This window comes from Onychomys torridus, chromosome 8 (genome assembly GCF_903995425.1).
Source record: "Onychomys torridus chromosome 8, mOncTor1.1, whole genome shotgun sequence".
NCBI classification, from domain to species: domain Eukaryota; kingdom Metazoa; phylum Chordata; class Mammalia; order Rodentia; family Cricetidae; genus Onychomys; species Onychomys torridus.
The window spans coordinates 38130057-38144652 of NC_050450.1; the positions used below are offsets into that span (position 1 = coordinate 38130057).

Here is a 14596-nt window from a genome sequence, read left to right on the forward strand (position 1 = left end):
ACAGGGTTAAAAAAAAAAAAAATCTCTTAACAAAATCTCTACCAGACATAGCCTGGTCAGTATTGCTCAAAGGACACAAAGTCTCACTTGTGCGAGGTGAGTGAGTCCTGGAGAACCACCTCCACCACCACCCACCCACCCCCCCCCCACAGCTTAGAGGGGATGCTTTATAATATGGTACTGTGTTTGTGAAACAGGAGACCTCATGGTAAATGTGCACTCACACTGATGTTGATGGAGGAGAGAACTTAAGTGAAGAAGTTAGTGCCAGGGATTTGGCGGGTATTTCCACCGGTAGATCCCTATCTCTAAGTCCAGAGAGTTTGGTACATTATATATACATGCAGATTTTTTGCCTGTCTGTCATACCTCAGTAAATTCCCCTCTAGCAGTTCCTTGGCACCCCTGCTGTTGTACGTTGATATTATCTGGGTTGAGAATGGAGAGAGTTTTGTAAATAAATTTTCTTTCTTTTTTTCCCCCTTAACCATCATTATGCAATTTTGTAACATTTAACTAGTCAGGATATTAAAAACTGAGCTAGTTACGCTGGGCAGTGGGGGCCATGATGGCGCACATCTTTGATCCCAGCACTCTGGAGGGAGGCAGAGGCAGACCCAGACCCAGTCCAGCTTGGTCTACAGAGTGAGTTCCAGGACAAACAGTTACACAGAGAGACCCTGTCTTGAAAACCAAACAACAAAACAAAACAGATGGAATCCAGGGCTGTCCACACACTCTACTTGGTATCACATCCTCAGTGTCTGTGGCTTTACAATCTTTCTTCACTTTTCTTAGCACTTCTGAATTCCAAAGCCCTTCCTGAGTACCTTTCTAACTCACTTCCCAGTCCTTATTAGGTGGCTGTCTCGGGGTTCCCTCCTCCACTGGCCAAATGATTAATTAAGTAGTTTGCTGAGTCAAGGAGACAGGTGACTGACAGGTTTATAGGCATGTAAATGGAGGGACAGGACAGCTAGGAGATCACCTTGCTAAGAGCACAGCAGGTAAGTACCTTTGAATCGCCTCTGGCCTTTAATGGCAGATGTTCCTTCCTTTTTTTTTTTTTTTTTTTTTTTTGTTATTTTTGAGACAGGGTTTCTTCCTGTAGCCCTGTCTGTCCTGGAACTCACTGTAGACCAGGCTGGCTTCAAACTCACAAAGATCTGCCTGGCTGAGAGTAAAGGCAAGCGTCACCACTGTCCGGCTCCTGCCTGGCGTTTTCGTGTGTGTTCTGGAGACTGCACTCAGGTCCAGCTGAGCTATCATCACCTTAGCCCCTGTTTTCTTTTCAAGACTTCTGATCATCTGTTGGTTGGTCATGGATGTGAAGCCTTGGACAGAGCTGGCAAACTGCACCTTGCCATGACAAAATTCAACTCCACAGTGAAAAATGTTTATATTTTCAAGATTATGAAGTTCTAAAATAAGCGAAGTGCTCTGCTGTGATGGAAGTGTGAACAGTGGCTGCCGCTTTGGAGTAGGGGCTCTTTCTGAGAGTTTCTGGAGGTCATGCTGGTAATAGGCAGGCATCAGAACTCTGTGCTTTCTGTAATCTGTAGGTGTGGCTATTGATGGGAATAACCATGAAGTCAAGGAAAGACACATCCATCTCGTGAAGAAGCGGGGGAAGGTGAAGGCTCTGGATGAAGAACTTTACAGTGAGTAGGAAATGCTCTGTGTCAGAGTGGCGGCTGGCACACAGGCCCCTTGAAAATACGTCATTGCCAGTAGCATTTGAGACTGAAAATTCGTCTACACTTGAGTGACTGCCAGAAGGGTTAAGGGTGTGTTGTTAAGACTGTCTCAAAGTGTAGGGTGTCTCATTTTAAGCAGCTACATGCAGAGACTCTAAAAACTATTTTAATACTTATGCATTTATTTTAATCTGGCATGCAATACTGCTTTTTCTATTTATATTAGAGATATATCATTTTCCTTTCTAAATCAACTTATTTTGATTAAGAAATAAAGGTGAGTCGGGTGGTGGTGGCATACACTTTAATGCCAGCACTCCAGGAGGCAGAGGCAGATGGATCTCTGTGAGGCCAAAGCCAGCCTGGTCTACAGAGTGAGATCCAGGACAGCCAGGGCTACACAGAGAAGCCCTTTGTTTAAAACACACACACACACACACACACACACACACACACACACACACACACAACAAAACAAAAAAACAAAACAAAACAAAAAAAACCAGCAAAAGAAGAAATAAGGGTAAGACACAGTGGCCCCAGCCTGTAATCCTAGCACTTGGGAGGCCAAGGCAGAAAGAGGTATAGCTGCCAGTTTGAGACCAGCTTGGTTTATGTAATGAGTTCCAGGGCTACAGGGCCCTGTCTTAAAAGGGAAAAAGGAAATGGTTTGGTTAAAACACTAAGTAAAATTTAACAGCATGGGTGGTACCCAAATATGGCAGATCCCTGTGGTGTCTGCCACGTGTGTGATTGACTTTAAAGGTGGACCACTAATCAAGATGATGTGTCAAGTGTAATGAAACCACCTTGCCTTGGTGGTGGGATGCCAATGCTCTTCCTCCCTTCCCCCCCGCATCTTGAGACAGGGTTTCTCTGTGTAGCCCTGGCTGTCTTGGAACTCACTTGTAGACCAGGTTAGCCTTGAATTTAGGGATCCACCTGCCTCTGCAGTCTACGTGCTGGGATCAAAGGCATGCGCCACCACCGCCCAGCTACCAATGCTTGTTTTTAAAGTATAGTTGTCCAGGGAGATGGCTTTGCTTGCCACACAAGCCTGAGGACCAGAATTCAGATCCAAGCACCTCTATAAATATCCAGTAGGCATGGCAGTAATTCCAGCTGTCAAAAGGCAGAGACAGCTGGGCCGTAGTGGTGAATGTTTTTAATCCCAGCACTTAGGAGTCAGAGGCAGGCGGATCTCTGTGAGTTCAAGGCCAGCCTTGTCTACAGAGCAAGTTCCAGGATAGCCAGGACTACACAGAAAAACCCTGTCTCAGAAAAACAAACAAACAAACCCGAAAACCACCACTACCACCACCACCACCAAAAAGGCAGAGACAGAGGATCCCCTGAGCAAGCTGGCTAGCCAGACTAGCCACAATGAGCTGCCTCAGTGAATAATGCAGCTGGCCACTAATCAGGGAAAACATCCCAGTGTCCACCTTGGGCCCACACACACATGAAAACATTCATGCACACACTACACAGACACATGCAAGCAAACACACATGGACACACACCACATGCACACAGACAAACACACATGCATGGCATACACAAATACAGCAACTGATTTTCTTTTTGTTTAGAGCAAGACAGCATGGACTTGAAGGTGGAGTTTGAGACACACTTTGGTATTGCCCACACACGCTGGGCCACCCATGGGGTGCCCAATGCTGTCAACAGTCACCCACAGCGCTCAGACAAAGACAATGGTAAGTAGACCCTGTTCAGGATGTTTCTACCTCTCCCTGAATGACCTGTCAGAGATGATCCTGGCCAGTGTGGCTTCCATGACCACTTCAAACTGCCTTTCCCACCTGCCCTGTCCCCTTGAGACAATCTAATAAGCATCTCCTCCCCTAAGACCCTAGTGGGTCACACTGGGCCTCAGTCAGGCCAACATCTAGTCCCCTGGGTGCTGCTGACCTAGGTACACACAGGAAAGGATGGCATTTTATCACAAGGGCTCTTGGGAATTCATTCCAAGAGTGAAATATAACAGCGTATTAGTTCATTTTCCATCACTATAGCAAAGTACCTGGAGCAGGCTACTTCACAAAGAAAGGAGATTTATTTAGGTCTCAGTTTTAGGGGCAGAAAATCCTTGATCAGGCAGTGCATCTGTCTGACCTCTGGGGATACTTCCCTTGGCTTCAACACCACATGGTAACAAAACAGAAGAAGAAACTGGCTGAGTGAAGCAGGGACCAAGTGTGTGGCCTCTCTCCGTAACAACACACACTCTCCAGAACTAGCAAGGATCCCATAAAAACTCTTATTAGTCTCTTCTGCAAGCGTGTCTCCAATAACCTCCCAGTAGGCCCCATCTCTTAACAGTCTTACCCCTGTCACATGATCACCCTGGGGATCCAGTGTCATATGCACTGAGCTCTTGAAAGATACACTCAACCTATAGCAGATAGTATGAGAAGAGCAAAATGTTCTAGAAGGCTAGGACCCTAAAGAGAAGCATGGAGCTCCTTCTGCCAATGGAGCTCACTTCCCTCCCCTACAGAGAGTGGTTCTAAGTAAAGGCAGGTGGCATTGCTGATCATGGTTAGTGCCTAGGTGCCTCTCCAAGCCCTAGATCCCAGAGTCAGGGCTTAGCAGCCAAGAGTTTAAGGTTTGGAGGGGCAGAGGCTGCAGCCACATAGCCTCCTTTCCTGCCTAGTGACAAGGTAAACCCCACCAGAAGCTCCTCACTTCAGAATACGCTAAGAGTCAGGCGGTGGTGACGCATGCCCTTAATCCCAGCAGAGGCTGAGACAGGCAGATCTCTGAATTTGAGACCAGCCTGGTCTACAGAATGAGTTCCAGGACAGCCAGGGCTACCCAGAGATGCTTATCACTGACAGACAGGTTGCCTCTTCCAGTGAAAGCCGCTGGTGCAGAGATCAGTCTTAGTCACTGCAAATGAAACCTGATTGATGCCCACACGTCTTGGGGAGGAATGTCCAGCTGCCGATCATCTCCCTCAGCATCTGGCTTAAACTTCACGTTAGCTCTCACCACCCCCCACCCCTTTTCTTTCAGAATTTGTTGTCATCCATAATGGGATCATCACAAATTACAAGGACCTAAGGAAATTTCTGGTAAGGGGCTTCCCTCGGCGAAGTCAAATCTGAGTCAGCATTGATCTTCCTCCTGACACTTTCACTTAGCCTATTTCCCTCCCAAAACACACACAGGTACTGAGTGACAGCCACTCTGGGCCACGTCACAACCCTGAGTGTGAATCTTACCCTCAGCTGAACCACCATGTTCAGACTGTCTGGGGAGAGATTCCAGGGCTTTTGTGTTTATCTCCAGGGCTGCTGTGGTTTCACAGAATCAAAATAATGTGAACTGGGTTTCACCAAAGTAGCTTGTACTATGTAACACATCCTCTCAGACACCCATAGAATGTGGAGTGGGAAGCCAGACGATGAGCGTCCTCCACACTATGAAAAGGTTGTGTGGTGTGAGTTGGGATGTGAGTGGGTTTGACTCACATATTTTATCATAACCACTGCTATTTTGCAATGTCCAGATTAACGGTGACGACAAGCTCCTGAGGAGGGAGGTCTCTGGGAATAAGAGGGTGACTCAGGTGTTGGCTGCTGGGTTCTGGCAGACTTTCTCATGCCTTCCCAGTTTTGCTTGTTCTTGCCTTAAGTCATATCATAAGGGACTAGAGGGAGTTGGCCCAGCCAGCAATTGCACAATGACTGAAATCTGTCACCCTGCGTACAACCCGTATTCCAGGAAAGCAAGGGCTATGAGTTTGAGTCAGAAACAGACACGGAGACCATCGCCAAGCTGATTAAGTACGTATTCGACAACAGAGAGACTGAGGACATTACCTTTTCAACTTTGGTTGAAAGAGTCATTCAGCAGTTGGTGAGTTATGAGTCCCTATGAGTGCGTCTGTCTAAACACGCCTTCATTTTTCACTTGTGCAAATTTGCACAAGGTACTAGGGGTGGGGAAGATAGTTCGTTTATAGCACTTACAATGCTGTATTCCTGTAGAATCTGGAGATTGGGGAGTGAATCTCTAACAAAATGCTCGCTTCATTTTAGCCCCTCTGAGATGGTGGCTGGCCTTCTAATCTATGGTTTTTATGACCGTGGGCTGTGTGCACGAGGGGATGTAGCTGTCAGAGTTCTTGTCGTCTCTAAAACTGAATTATATGCACTGTTATATGCTAATCAGATGAACGTGACTGAGGTTGGAGACTTAGAACTTGTCAGTAAAGCAGTCGGGGAGAAATGTCCGCAATTAATCACAAAATGGGAAAGGAAAAAGGGAAGGAGGGAAGAAGGCAGGCATGCATAGAGCACACAGGAATAGATTTCCAAGTTATCCGATTTTTTTTTAAGGGTGCATAGCAACAGCTGTGGGGCAAGAGATGTTTCCAGTTCCAGAAGAATATTGTGGTTTTGTGATAGGATAGATCAGAGCACAGGGAAATGCTGAAGGGAAATGACCCAGCAAAGAGAGCAGGAGAAACTGGTGATGCATCTAACAGCTAGACTGGGGTCTAGCTCTTACTGTCAAAGACATGGGTGCTGGGGCCTTGTCCAGGAGGACAGACATGGGGGCTGGGGCCTTGTCCAGGGGGACAGACATGGGGGCTGGGGCCTTGTCCAAGGAGGATAACTTTCCTTAGAGGAAGCAGAGCAGGCGGACCCTGCATGTGATGGGAGTGAGGGAAAAGGGCGTTGGATATCTCAGAGCCCATCCCCAAGGTATCATGCCATCCAAGAACTGGTCCAAGTCTACAGCAGCCAGGAGATAGTGTTCAAGGCTCAGAATCCAGGATACACTGGGTCAGAGAGTGTTGTGGGTTATCATGCTGTACTTTCACATCTTCCTCTTGGGTGGCTGGATCATATCCCTTGACTCTGCCTTTCTTCTCTCTCTGTCTCGCTTGGATTTCCTGCCTGGCTGTAAGCTTTCTTGCCCATAGGCCCAAACAGCTTTATTTATTAGCCAATGGGAGCCACATATTCACAGCACACAGAAAAGCATCCCACAGCATCATGCTATGGTTTTAGATCTGTCAGCCTATAGCAAATTTTTTTTAAGTGGATCTACTGCTAAAACATTTTGATCTGTGCTACCCTCTTTTGGGGGGTCCATAATTTAGAGGAACTATTTCTTAATCACAGGATCTTCTACAGTGTCATTCCTTGGTACTAGTATGAATTGGTTCCAAGACCCTAATTAGATACCCCAATCAAGTTTCATATAAACTAACATAGTATTTGTAATAACCTGTGCGAATCACCCTATGTGTTTTAAATTATCTCTAGATTAATAGATTAGATATAATACCTAATACAATGGAACCATGTAGATGATTGTTCCACTACAATGGATACTCTAGGGAATAGTGGCAGGGACAAGTCTGAGCATGCTCACTCTGGAGTACTCCATCATAGGCTAGCTGTGCAGTCCACACAGTAACAACTGAACATGTTTTCAGAACATTTTTTTTTTCTTTTCTTTCTGATGCTGGAAATCAAATCCAGATCCTACATACACTCAAGAAGCTCTCCAATGGGCTGGAGAGATGGCTCAGAGGTTAAGAACACTGACTGTTCTTCCAGAGGTCCTGAGTTCAATTCCCAGCAACCACATGGTGGCTCACAACCATCTGTAATGAGATCTGGCTCCCTCTTCTGGCATGCAGGGATACATGCAAACAGAACACTGTATACATAATAAATAAATAAATCTTTAAAAGAAGGAGGAGGAGGAGGAGGAGGAGGAGGAGGAGGAGGAGGAGGAGGAGGAGAAGCAGCAGCAGCTCTCCATCACCAAGTCACACTCAAATCTGCATCCATAGATATGTAAGGTCACTTGTAAATAAAGAACGGCAAACAGATTGGGTATTGTAACAGTGTTCCGTTCTTTGCTGTTTTTTTGTTTTGTTGCCATCCTAAGGGTTGAAACCAGGGCCTGGCACTTGCTAGGCAAGCACTCTGCTACTGAACTACTTGGAGGACCCAAGTTCTGTTTCCAGCACCCATGTTGGGTGGCTCACAAGCCTCTATAACTCCATTTCCAGAGGATCTGTCGCCCTCTTATGGCCTCTGTGGGCACTGCACACACATAATGCATGTAAAGTCATGTAGGCAAATAAGCACACACATTAACCAAATAAGTAAATCCTAGAAAAGGAATTTGAAGTCCTGAATTAGGAAAACTAGAGTCTAGTTCTAGCTTTGTGCAAACAGCAAGGTGAGGCACAGGGGCAAATAACAGTCATAGCTGTAGAGACGAAAATAAGAGAATTAACACCACCAGTTCTCCTGGATACTCTAAAGGTCAGGCACCATTCTAAGAACTTACTGTACATTAGCCTTGAACCTCAAAGTCATACAGATAGATTGTATGCTGTTGTCTAGGTCACAGAGAAGGAAACTGAGGCAATGAAGGTGGCTGGAGCAACTGCTTAATTAAGGGAAGGGATAAAGCCAGAACTGGATCCCAGGTTTGACCCAGTGTTGAGACATGCTGATCAACCTCTTGGACCTTCCCAGCTGCTCCCTGAACAGGCTCAGTGCTGGGTTTCTCTAGCCCTTGGTCTTTACTCTCTGAGGCTTTAGCTGCACCACTCCATCCTGGGCATCTCTATCAGGAGTTCCTCGTGAGGGTGAACTTCCGCACCTGAGCATGATGCCATCTGTTTGGCCTCTGCTCTGACCGCATCCTCCATAAGTTGCCTCTGCACTCAGATCCTTATTCAGTCCCTATCTGCCATAGAGAAGAGCTGGGGGTGCCTTCCTAGGCCAGTGGTCTGTAGTGGCGTGGCAAGTCAGAGCAACTGCTACTCCATAATCCTTCACCTTTTTTGCTGTGTTTTCAGGAAGGTGCCTTTGCATTGGTGTTCAAGAGCATCCACTACCCAGGAGAAGCTGTTGCCACAAGGTAAAGCAAGCATGTGGTTGCTTCCAGGAACAAACAAATAAATAAGATCAAATCATTTGGCTTGGGACACCAGGGAGCTTATGGCCTCTAGCAAACTTCCCAGTGCTTGTTGGGTCTAAAGGACATCAGCTGTGGCCCAGACACTGCACCACCACGGCTAGTGGTGCTACAGCTCCTGTTTTTAAAAGGGAAACATGGGTCAAGTGGTGGTGGTGCACACCTTTAATCCCAGCACTCAGGAGGCAGAGGCAGGAGGATCTCTGCATTCGAGTCCAGCCTAGTCTACAGAGTGAGTTCCAGGACAGCCAGGAACCCTGTCTCAAAAGAGAAGAAAAGAAAAGAAAACCCACAAATAAAAGGGAAAACATAAAGTTGGATTTTTTTTTTAAATGTGAAATCTCTAGACTGTTAGAAGTTAACAAATTAATATTAAAAAATAAATGGCCAGGTGGTGGTGGTGCATGTCTTTAATCCCAGCACTCGGGAGGCAGAGCCAGGCAGATCTCTGTGAGTTCAAGGCCAGCCTGGTCTACAGAGTGAGATCCAGCACAGGCTCCAAAACTACACAGAGAAACCCTGTCTCGAAAAACCAATACATAAACAAACAAATGTTGGGTACTGTGCAAACCTCACAACCTGAGTTTCCTCTCTGGGATCCATGTAAAGGCAGAAGAACTGAACTGGCCCCCCAGACCTCTCCATGCATGCTATACCATCATCCACTCTCCAATAATGAGTTAATATCATTGTTAAAATGTAATAACAAAAAGTATTGGGGGTGAGGAGACAGCTGTCAGTCAAGAGCTTGCTGTTTAAGCATGAGGACTTGAGTTTGGTCCCCAGCACACACATAAAAAACTGGGTGTGGTAGTGCACGCTTGCCATCCTTGTCGAGGCAGAGACAGGTGGCCGAACCCAATTGGTGAGTGCTCAGGTTCAGTGAGAGGCTCTGTCTCAGGGGAAAAAAAAGCCAAGGCAGATGGCTGCATCGGGATGAGTCAAGGCTGACTTGTTGCACATGTGCACAAGTATACACACACACACACACATACACACACACACTGCCCCCCCAATAAAAAATGAAACAGAAAATAATAAAAGTGTATGAAGGTTTAGACTCAGGTTTTATGGGGGCTCAGATCCTAATTAATGTAGGGACCCCTTCTAGGCAAAGCATGCACGATTGTGAATATGAAATGGACCAAGGCAAACCCTGCATCTAGTTCTTGAAATGGGCCCGAGATGGCTCAGCAGGTGAGAGCCTTTGCTGCCGAGACTGACAGATTCAATCCCTGACCCCCACACGGTGGGAGGACAGAACCATCTGCTAGGCATTCTCTGACCTCCACTGACACTGTGACACACATGCACCTCCCCCCCATTCCCTCCACATGCACACAATAAACTAATAAACACAATTTACCCAAAAAAAAAAAAAAAAAAAAAGGTCCTTAAAAGCCCAAAGGTCATGCCTTGTCACCTGTTTGGTAGGGGCATAATAGGATTCATCTAAGAAGTCTTGGTCAGGCCACACATTCCTCTATCGGAGCCCCTGTCTCAAAGGTGCCTCATCACTGATTAGATTAGTAGAGGTAGATTAAATGTCATCCTTTATTTTATATTGACTATCACTCACCTAGACAGCCAGTCAGTGTTTGTTGAACCTTTAGGATGAGCAGGTTTCTGGAGACTCTGGGACATGTTCCCAGGATGTTTGCTCCAGGAGACAGAGAAGGGCAGAGAGCGGTGCTGCTCTGAATGGGGACTGGGGAGGCCACTGTACCAGGGCCCTGAGAGTGGCACAGATGTCAACCCAGGGAAGTCGTCAACCCAGGAAAGTCGGGGAGTAGTAACTGCTTTCCCAACACAGGGAAGGAAAGCAGAAAGTGTGGCTCTCCGGCATCCCAGTTTGGGTGTGTGAGGGCAGGGTAGAGGCGGCCCGAGGTCTCCATGTATGTTTACTGATACCTGCTGTGGGCTGGGCTGGGGGACAGGAGTGAATCAGGTGGTAATAGACATTGCTCCATGAACTTCACAGGCTAGTGGTGAGTGGAGGCTCTGGGAGAAACCCAGCTCTCAGGGACCTTGGTGTCTTGTGGGTTGCTGGCTTTATTCTACAGGCACAAAGGAGCCATTTAGAATACATATGTGGTTCTGGGAGACCTGAGCAGACTTGAGCAAGACTGTCCCTTGAAGACTATCACAATATCTACCCCAGAAAATCAGATGAATTTATCACAATCTTACTTTTTTACCCCAGGACTGGGACTAATTTGTCATTAGAAATGTAATTTCATCAAATCATAGAATAGAATTATAAAATACCAGTTGGTCCTTATCAAATCAAGAAGCTCCCTTTAAAATCTAATAATGTGATATTCCTGTTTAAAATGAATGTGGTGTGAGGAAGCAATAAAGCTTGATTTTTCTAAATTGCCTGTGATGGATGGCTGGAACATCCAGGCCAGCCCTTGGGACGTCTCAGGAGGCTTCTGTGTCTTAAGGAGAACTCAGTCAGAACAATAAGATCCAGGGAGCCATTTACCCAGAAACCCAGATAGCCTTAAGCACTATTATTAATGCTTAAAATCTATCATTATTTGGGGGCAATTTGAGCTAGCTCCTCACTGGACCTAGAACAAGGTCTCTGATTAGTTTTAGACAAAACAAAGGATTATACAAAATAATCAGGACACTCAAAGCACCTTTTTCCCAATCTTTCTGAACTTTGTCCCCTATTTCAAGGAATCAGAAGAGGGGATCTAAGTAAGTTAGTACTCCTGAGAAGCAGTCATTGCTAAAGAAATAACAGAGACCTGTCTGAGTTAGGCAGACACCCCAAAGGCCCATGTGTGGTGGTTTGTAAGCACATCAGTCTGTATTAGAAAGAAAGTGTTTAAGACAAAATATTAACCCACTACATTGAAGTCAAATGCTTGAGATGGTCCTAACAAAGTGTGCTCAGTGTTTTCTTATTAGCCAGTTAACATGTTGGAGGAGAAAGGCACACAGTCCACACTAGCTACAGACAGCCCCTTCCCACTCCCACTCAATGTAAAGTGTGACTTTCTAAGGTTTCAGTTATTGGTCAAACAAGGTCCAGAAACAGACAATTCATAAGTTTAAAATAACTTTTGTTATGGTGCAGTGTTACAATTTTTTTATTTTGTTGTTGTTGTTGTTAGTCTTTTATTGCTCCTAAATTAAACCATCATAGGTATGACTGCATATGAAGACCTTGTGTGTATTGGGTTCACTATCTGCAGTTTCAGGCTTACACTGGAGGTCGTGTGTGTGTGTGTGTGTGTGTGTGTGTGTGTGTGTGTGTGTGTGTGCCAGTGTATGCATGTGTGTCTGAGGGTGCAGCTGTGTGTGGAGGCCAGAGGTCCACATCAGGTGGTTTCTCTTTTATGTGTATGATGAGTGTTTTGCTTGCATGTATGTATGTGCACCACTTGTGTGCCTGCTGCTCATAGAGGTCAGAAGAGGGCATCAGATCTAGATGTACAGATAGTTGTGAGCCACCGTGGGGGGATTAGGAACTAAACTCAGATCCTATGCAAGATCAGTATGCACTGCTAACCACTGAGTCATCTCTCTAGCCCCTTCACTTCATTTTCTAAGACAAGGTATCACTGAACCTGGAGCTCACCCCTTTATCTAGCTGTAGGCTGGCTGGTCAATGAATTCCAAGGAGCCATGATCTCCTGTCTCAGTGTCCTCCCTCCCCTCCCCACCTGCAGGGGCTATAGACAGACACACCACCCAGTGTGTTCAGCTTTTAAGTAGCTTTTTGGAGATCCTGCCTTGGATCTTCATGCCTTCATGGTAGCCACTTGGTCAGCTGAACTATCTCCCTAGTGCTCAGTTGGAGGTGGTAAGACCATAGTCTGCATGGATGGAAAGAGGGCAGTGAGGAACTGCTGTCCTGGAATGTTGCCTGCCTGGGTTCTAAGATGCAGAGATCTAAACTGTGTGGTTATGAAAATGATCTGCTTTTCTGATGTGAGTGCGGTAATCTATAAGATAGTAAAGAATTGCATTTTGAAGGCAGGATGCCATTAAGATCATGACCTAAAGCTGGGCAGTAGTGGCACACGCCTTTAATCCCAGCACTTGGGAAGCAGAGGCAGATGGATCTTTGTGAGTTCGAGGCCAGCCTGGTCTACAAAGTAAATTCCAGGACAGCCTGGGCTATTACACAGAGAAAGCCTGTCTCAAAGAACCCACCCCCGCCAAAAATAAAAATCATTACTTAATGCCTCCAAAAATCTTATCCAAAGCAATAGTAAGCAGGAAAGAAATGCCGTGAAGTGTTTCACTGAAGATTCTACCCCAAGATAATCAGAGAGCCTGGTGCTGGTGACAGAGATGGGCACCAGGGAAGGAGCCTGAGTTGGAGACTCTCACCCTCGTCAGCTTCTGTCACTCCTGGAAGGCCTTTGTGAAAATCACTGTTCCCTTTGTGATGAAATCCACTTTAGTAAGGTCAAAGACTCTAAATTTCCCTAGAGGACTATCATTTAAGCCAAGGTAAAACTACCCTTGAAGTTGCCTTTTGCAGCCCACAGAGTAGAGCACAGTCTTCTCTTGCTATCTCTAGAAGTTCTGGCACTAAACCCTGTCCAGATACCAAAACCCTTAGATGCTCAGATCCCTTGTATAAAATAGCATAGTGCAGTATTTGCATGTAACTTCTCCACATTCTGCTTACACCAGGCCTTTCTCTCATGGCAAATGTTCAGCCTCTGAGACCTATCCATGTGGGTTAACTGCTTACAGGGATATAAAGACCCAGGAGCTCAACATCTCATAAAAGTAGGGAGAGCATGTTACCAGGCTAATTGGTCAGAAACCTGGGTGATGATGTGAGTGAGCGGACATCTCCATGCCAGTCTATTGGTCCCTGCTCCAAACCTGGAGGGCAGCATCTCATGGTCAAGATATCCCTTCTGTGTGACCTAAACACAGTCTTCTGCTCCAGGGAAAGGAGGGTATACTGAGAGGCTAGGAAGACATCTGGCCTGGAGTCTCAAAGGTTCTATCTTCTTCCTACAGGAGAGGCAGCCCACTGCTTATCGGGGTACGAAGCAAATACAAACTCTCCACAGAGCAGATCCCCGTCTTATATCGGACATGTGAGTTTCTTGGGGACCTCAACAGACGGCCGCAGGGCAGCTACCTCCTTGCAGCCAGCTCTGTTTAGAGGCAGCCCCTACCATCATAACCCCCCACACTGTCTTGGACTCAGCTGCCGTGTGACTCTGGGTTTCCAAGATGTTCATGCAATGGGGACTCAGCTCCATCTTTTAAAAAAGCACTTCATTGTGAATATTTTGAGACCTGCACAGAAATAGAGGGAGCGGCAGGCAGCTGGGGAGAAGGGTAACTCTGCCATGATTTGCGTTTCTTTGGTTTGTTTTCGTTTGCCTTGCTCTCCCACGGTAGCCATTTAAATGCTCTTTCAGTGCTACTGGGCTATTTGGGGAGCTTTTACATGATTTGGCTGGCACAGCCATAGCTAAAAATTGCAGATTTCTCCCACACCATATTCAAAAGAGGAAAATGGGTTCTCTGCCACGTGTTATGCAAATAAAGCAGCCTGCTGAGATTCGCAACCTATTCCTTTGTTTACTAGGCAATATTGAGAACGTGAAGAATATCTGTAAGACCAGGATGAAGCGACTGGACAGTTCCACCTGCCTGCACGCCGTGGGCGATAAAGCTGTGGAGTTCTTCTTTGCTTCTGATGCAAGGTAGCTAAACATTTTCATTGTTTTATTGGGACTGTATACCCAAAGAATAACTGTCTGAACACCGCATGTGCGTGCACTCTGAACACGGATGTAGGTCAGAGGACAGCTTCTAAGAGGTGATTCTCTCCTTCTACTCTTTGGGTCCCAGGGATTGAATTTAGGTTGTCAGACTTGGTGGCAAGCACTCTTACCCACTGAACCACCTCACCAGCACAAGTG

The 14596-nt window shown here is 46.2% G+C and overlaps 1 protein-coding gene across 2 annotated transcripts in view; it reads left to right on the plus strand.

The window, feature by feature from the left end:
* The window catches only part of Gfpt2 (glutamine-fructose-6-phosphate transaminase 2), a 45569-nt gene that overhangs the window by 13030 nt on the left and 17943 nt on the right, over positions 1 to 14596 (plus strand). The window contains exons 3-9 of one of the 2 annotated variants that reach the window (XM_036197756.1): positions 1563 to 1661; positions 3290 to 3415; positions 4737 to 4795; positions 5448 to 5582; positions 8560 to 8621; positions 13680 to 13759; positions 14260 to 14377. In XM_036197756.1, coding sequence (XP_036053649.1) covers positions 1563 to 1661; positions 3290 to 3415; positions 4737 to 4795; positions 5448 to 5582; positions 8560 to 8621; positions 13680 to 13759; positions 14260 to 14377 — 679 coding nt within the window. The remainder of the gene's footprint in view (positions 1 to 1562; positions 1662 to 3289; positions 3416 to 4736; positions 4796 to 5447; positions 5583 to 8559; positions 8622 to 13679; positions 13760 to 14259; positions 14378 to 14596) is intronic. The other variant, XM_036197757.1, reaches the window with a different exon arrangement.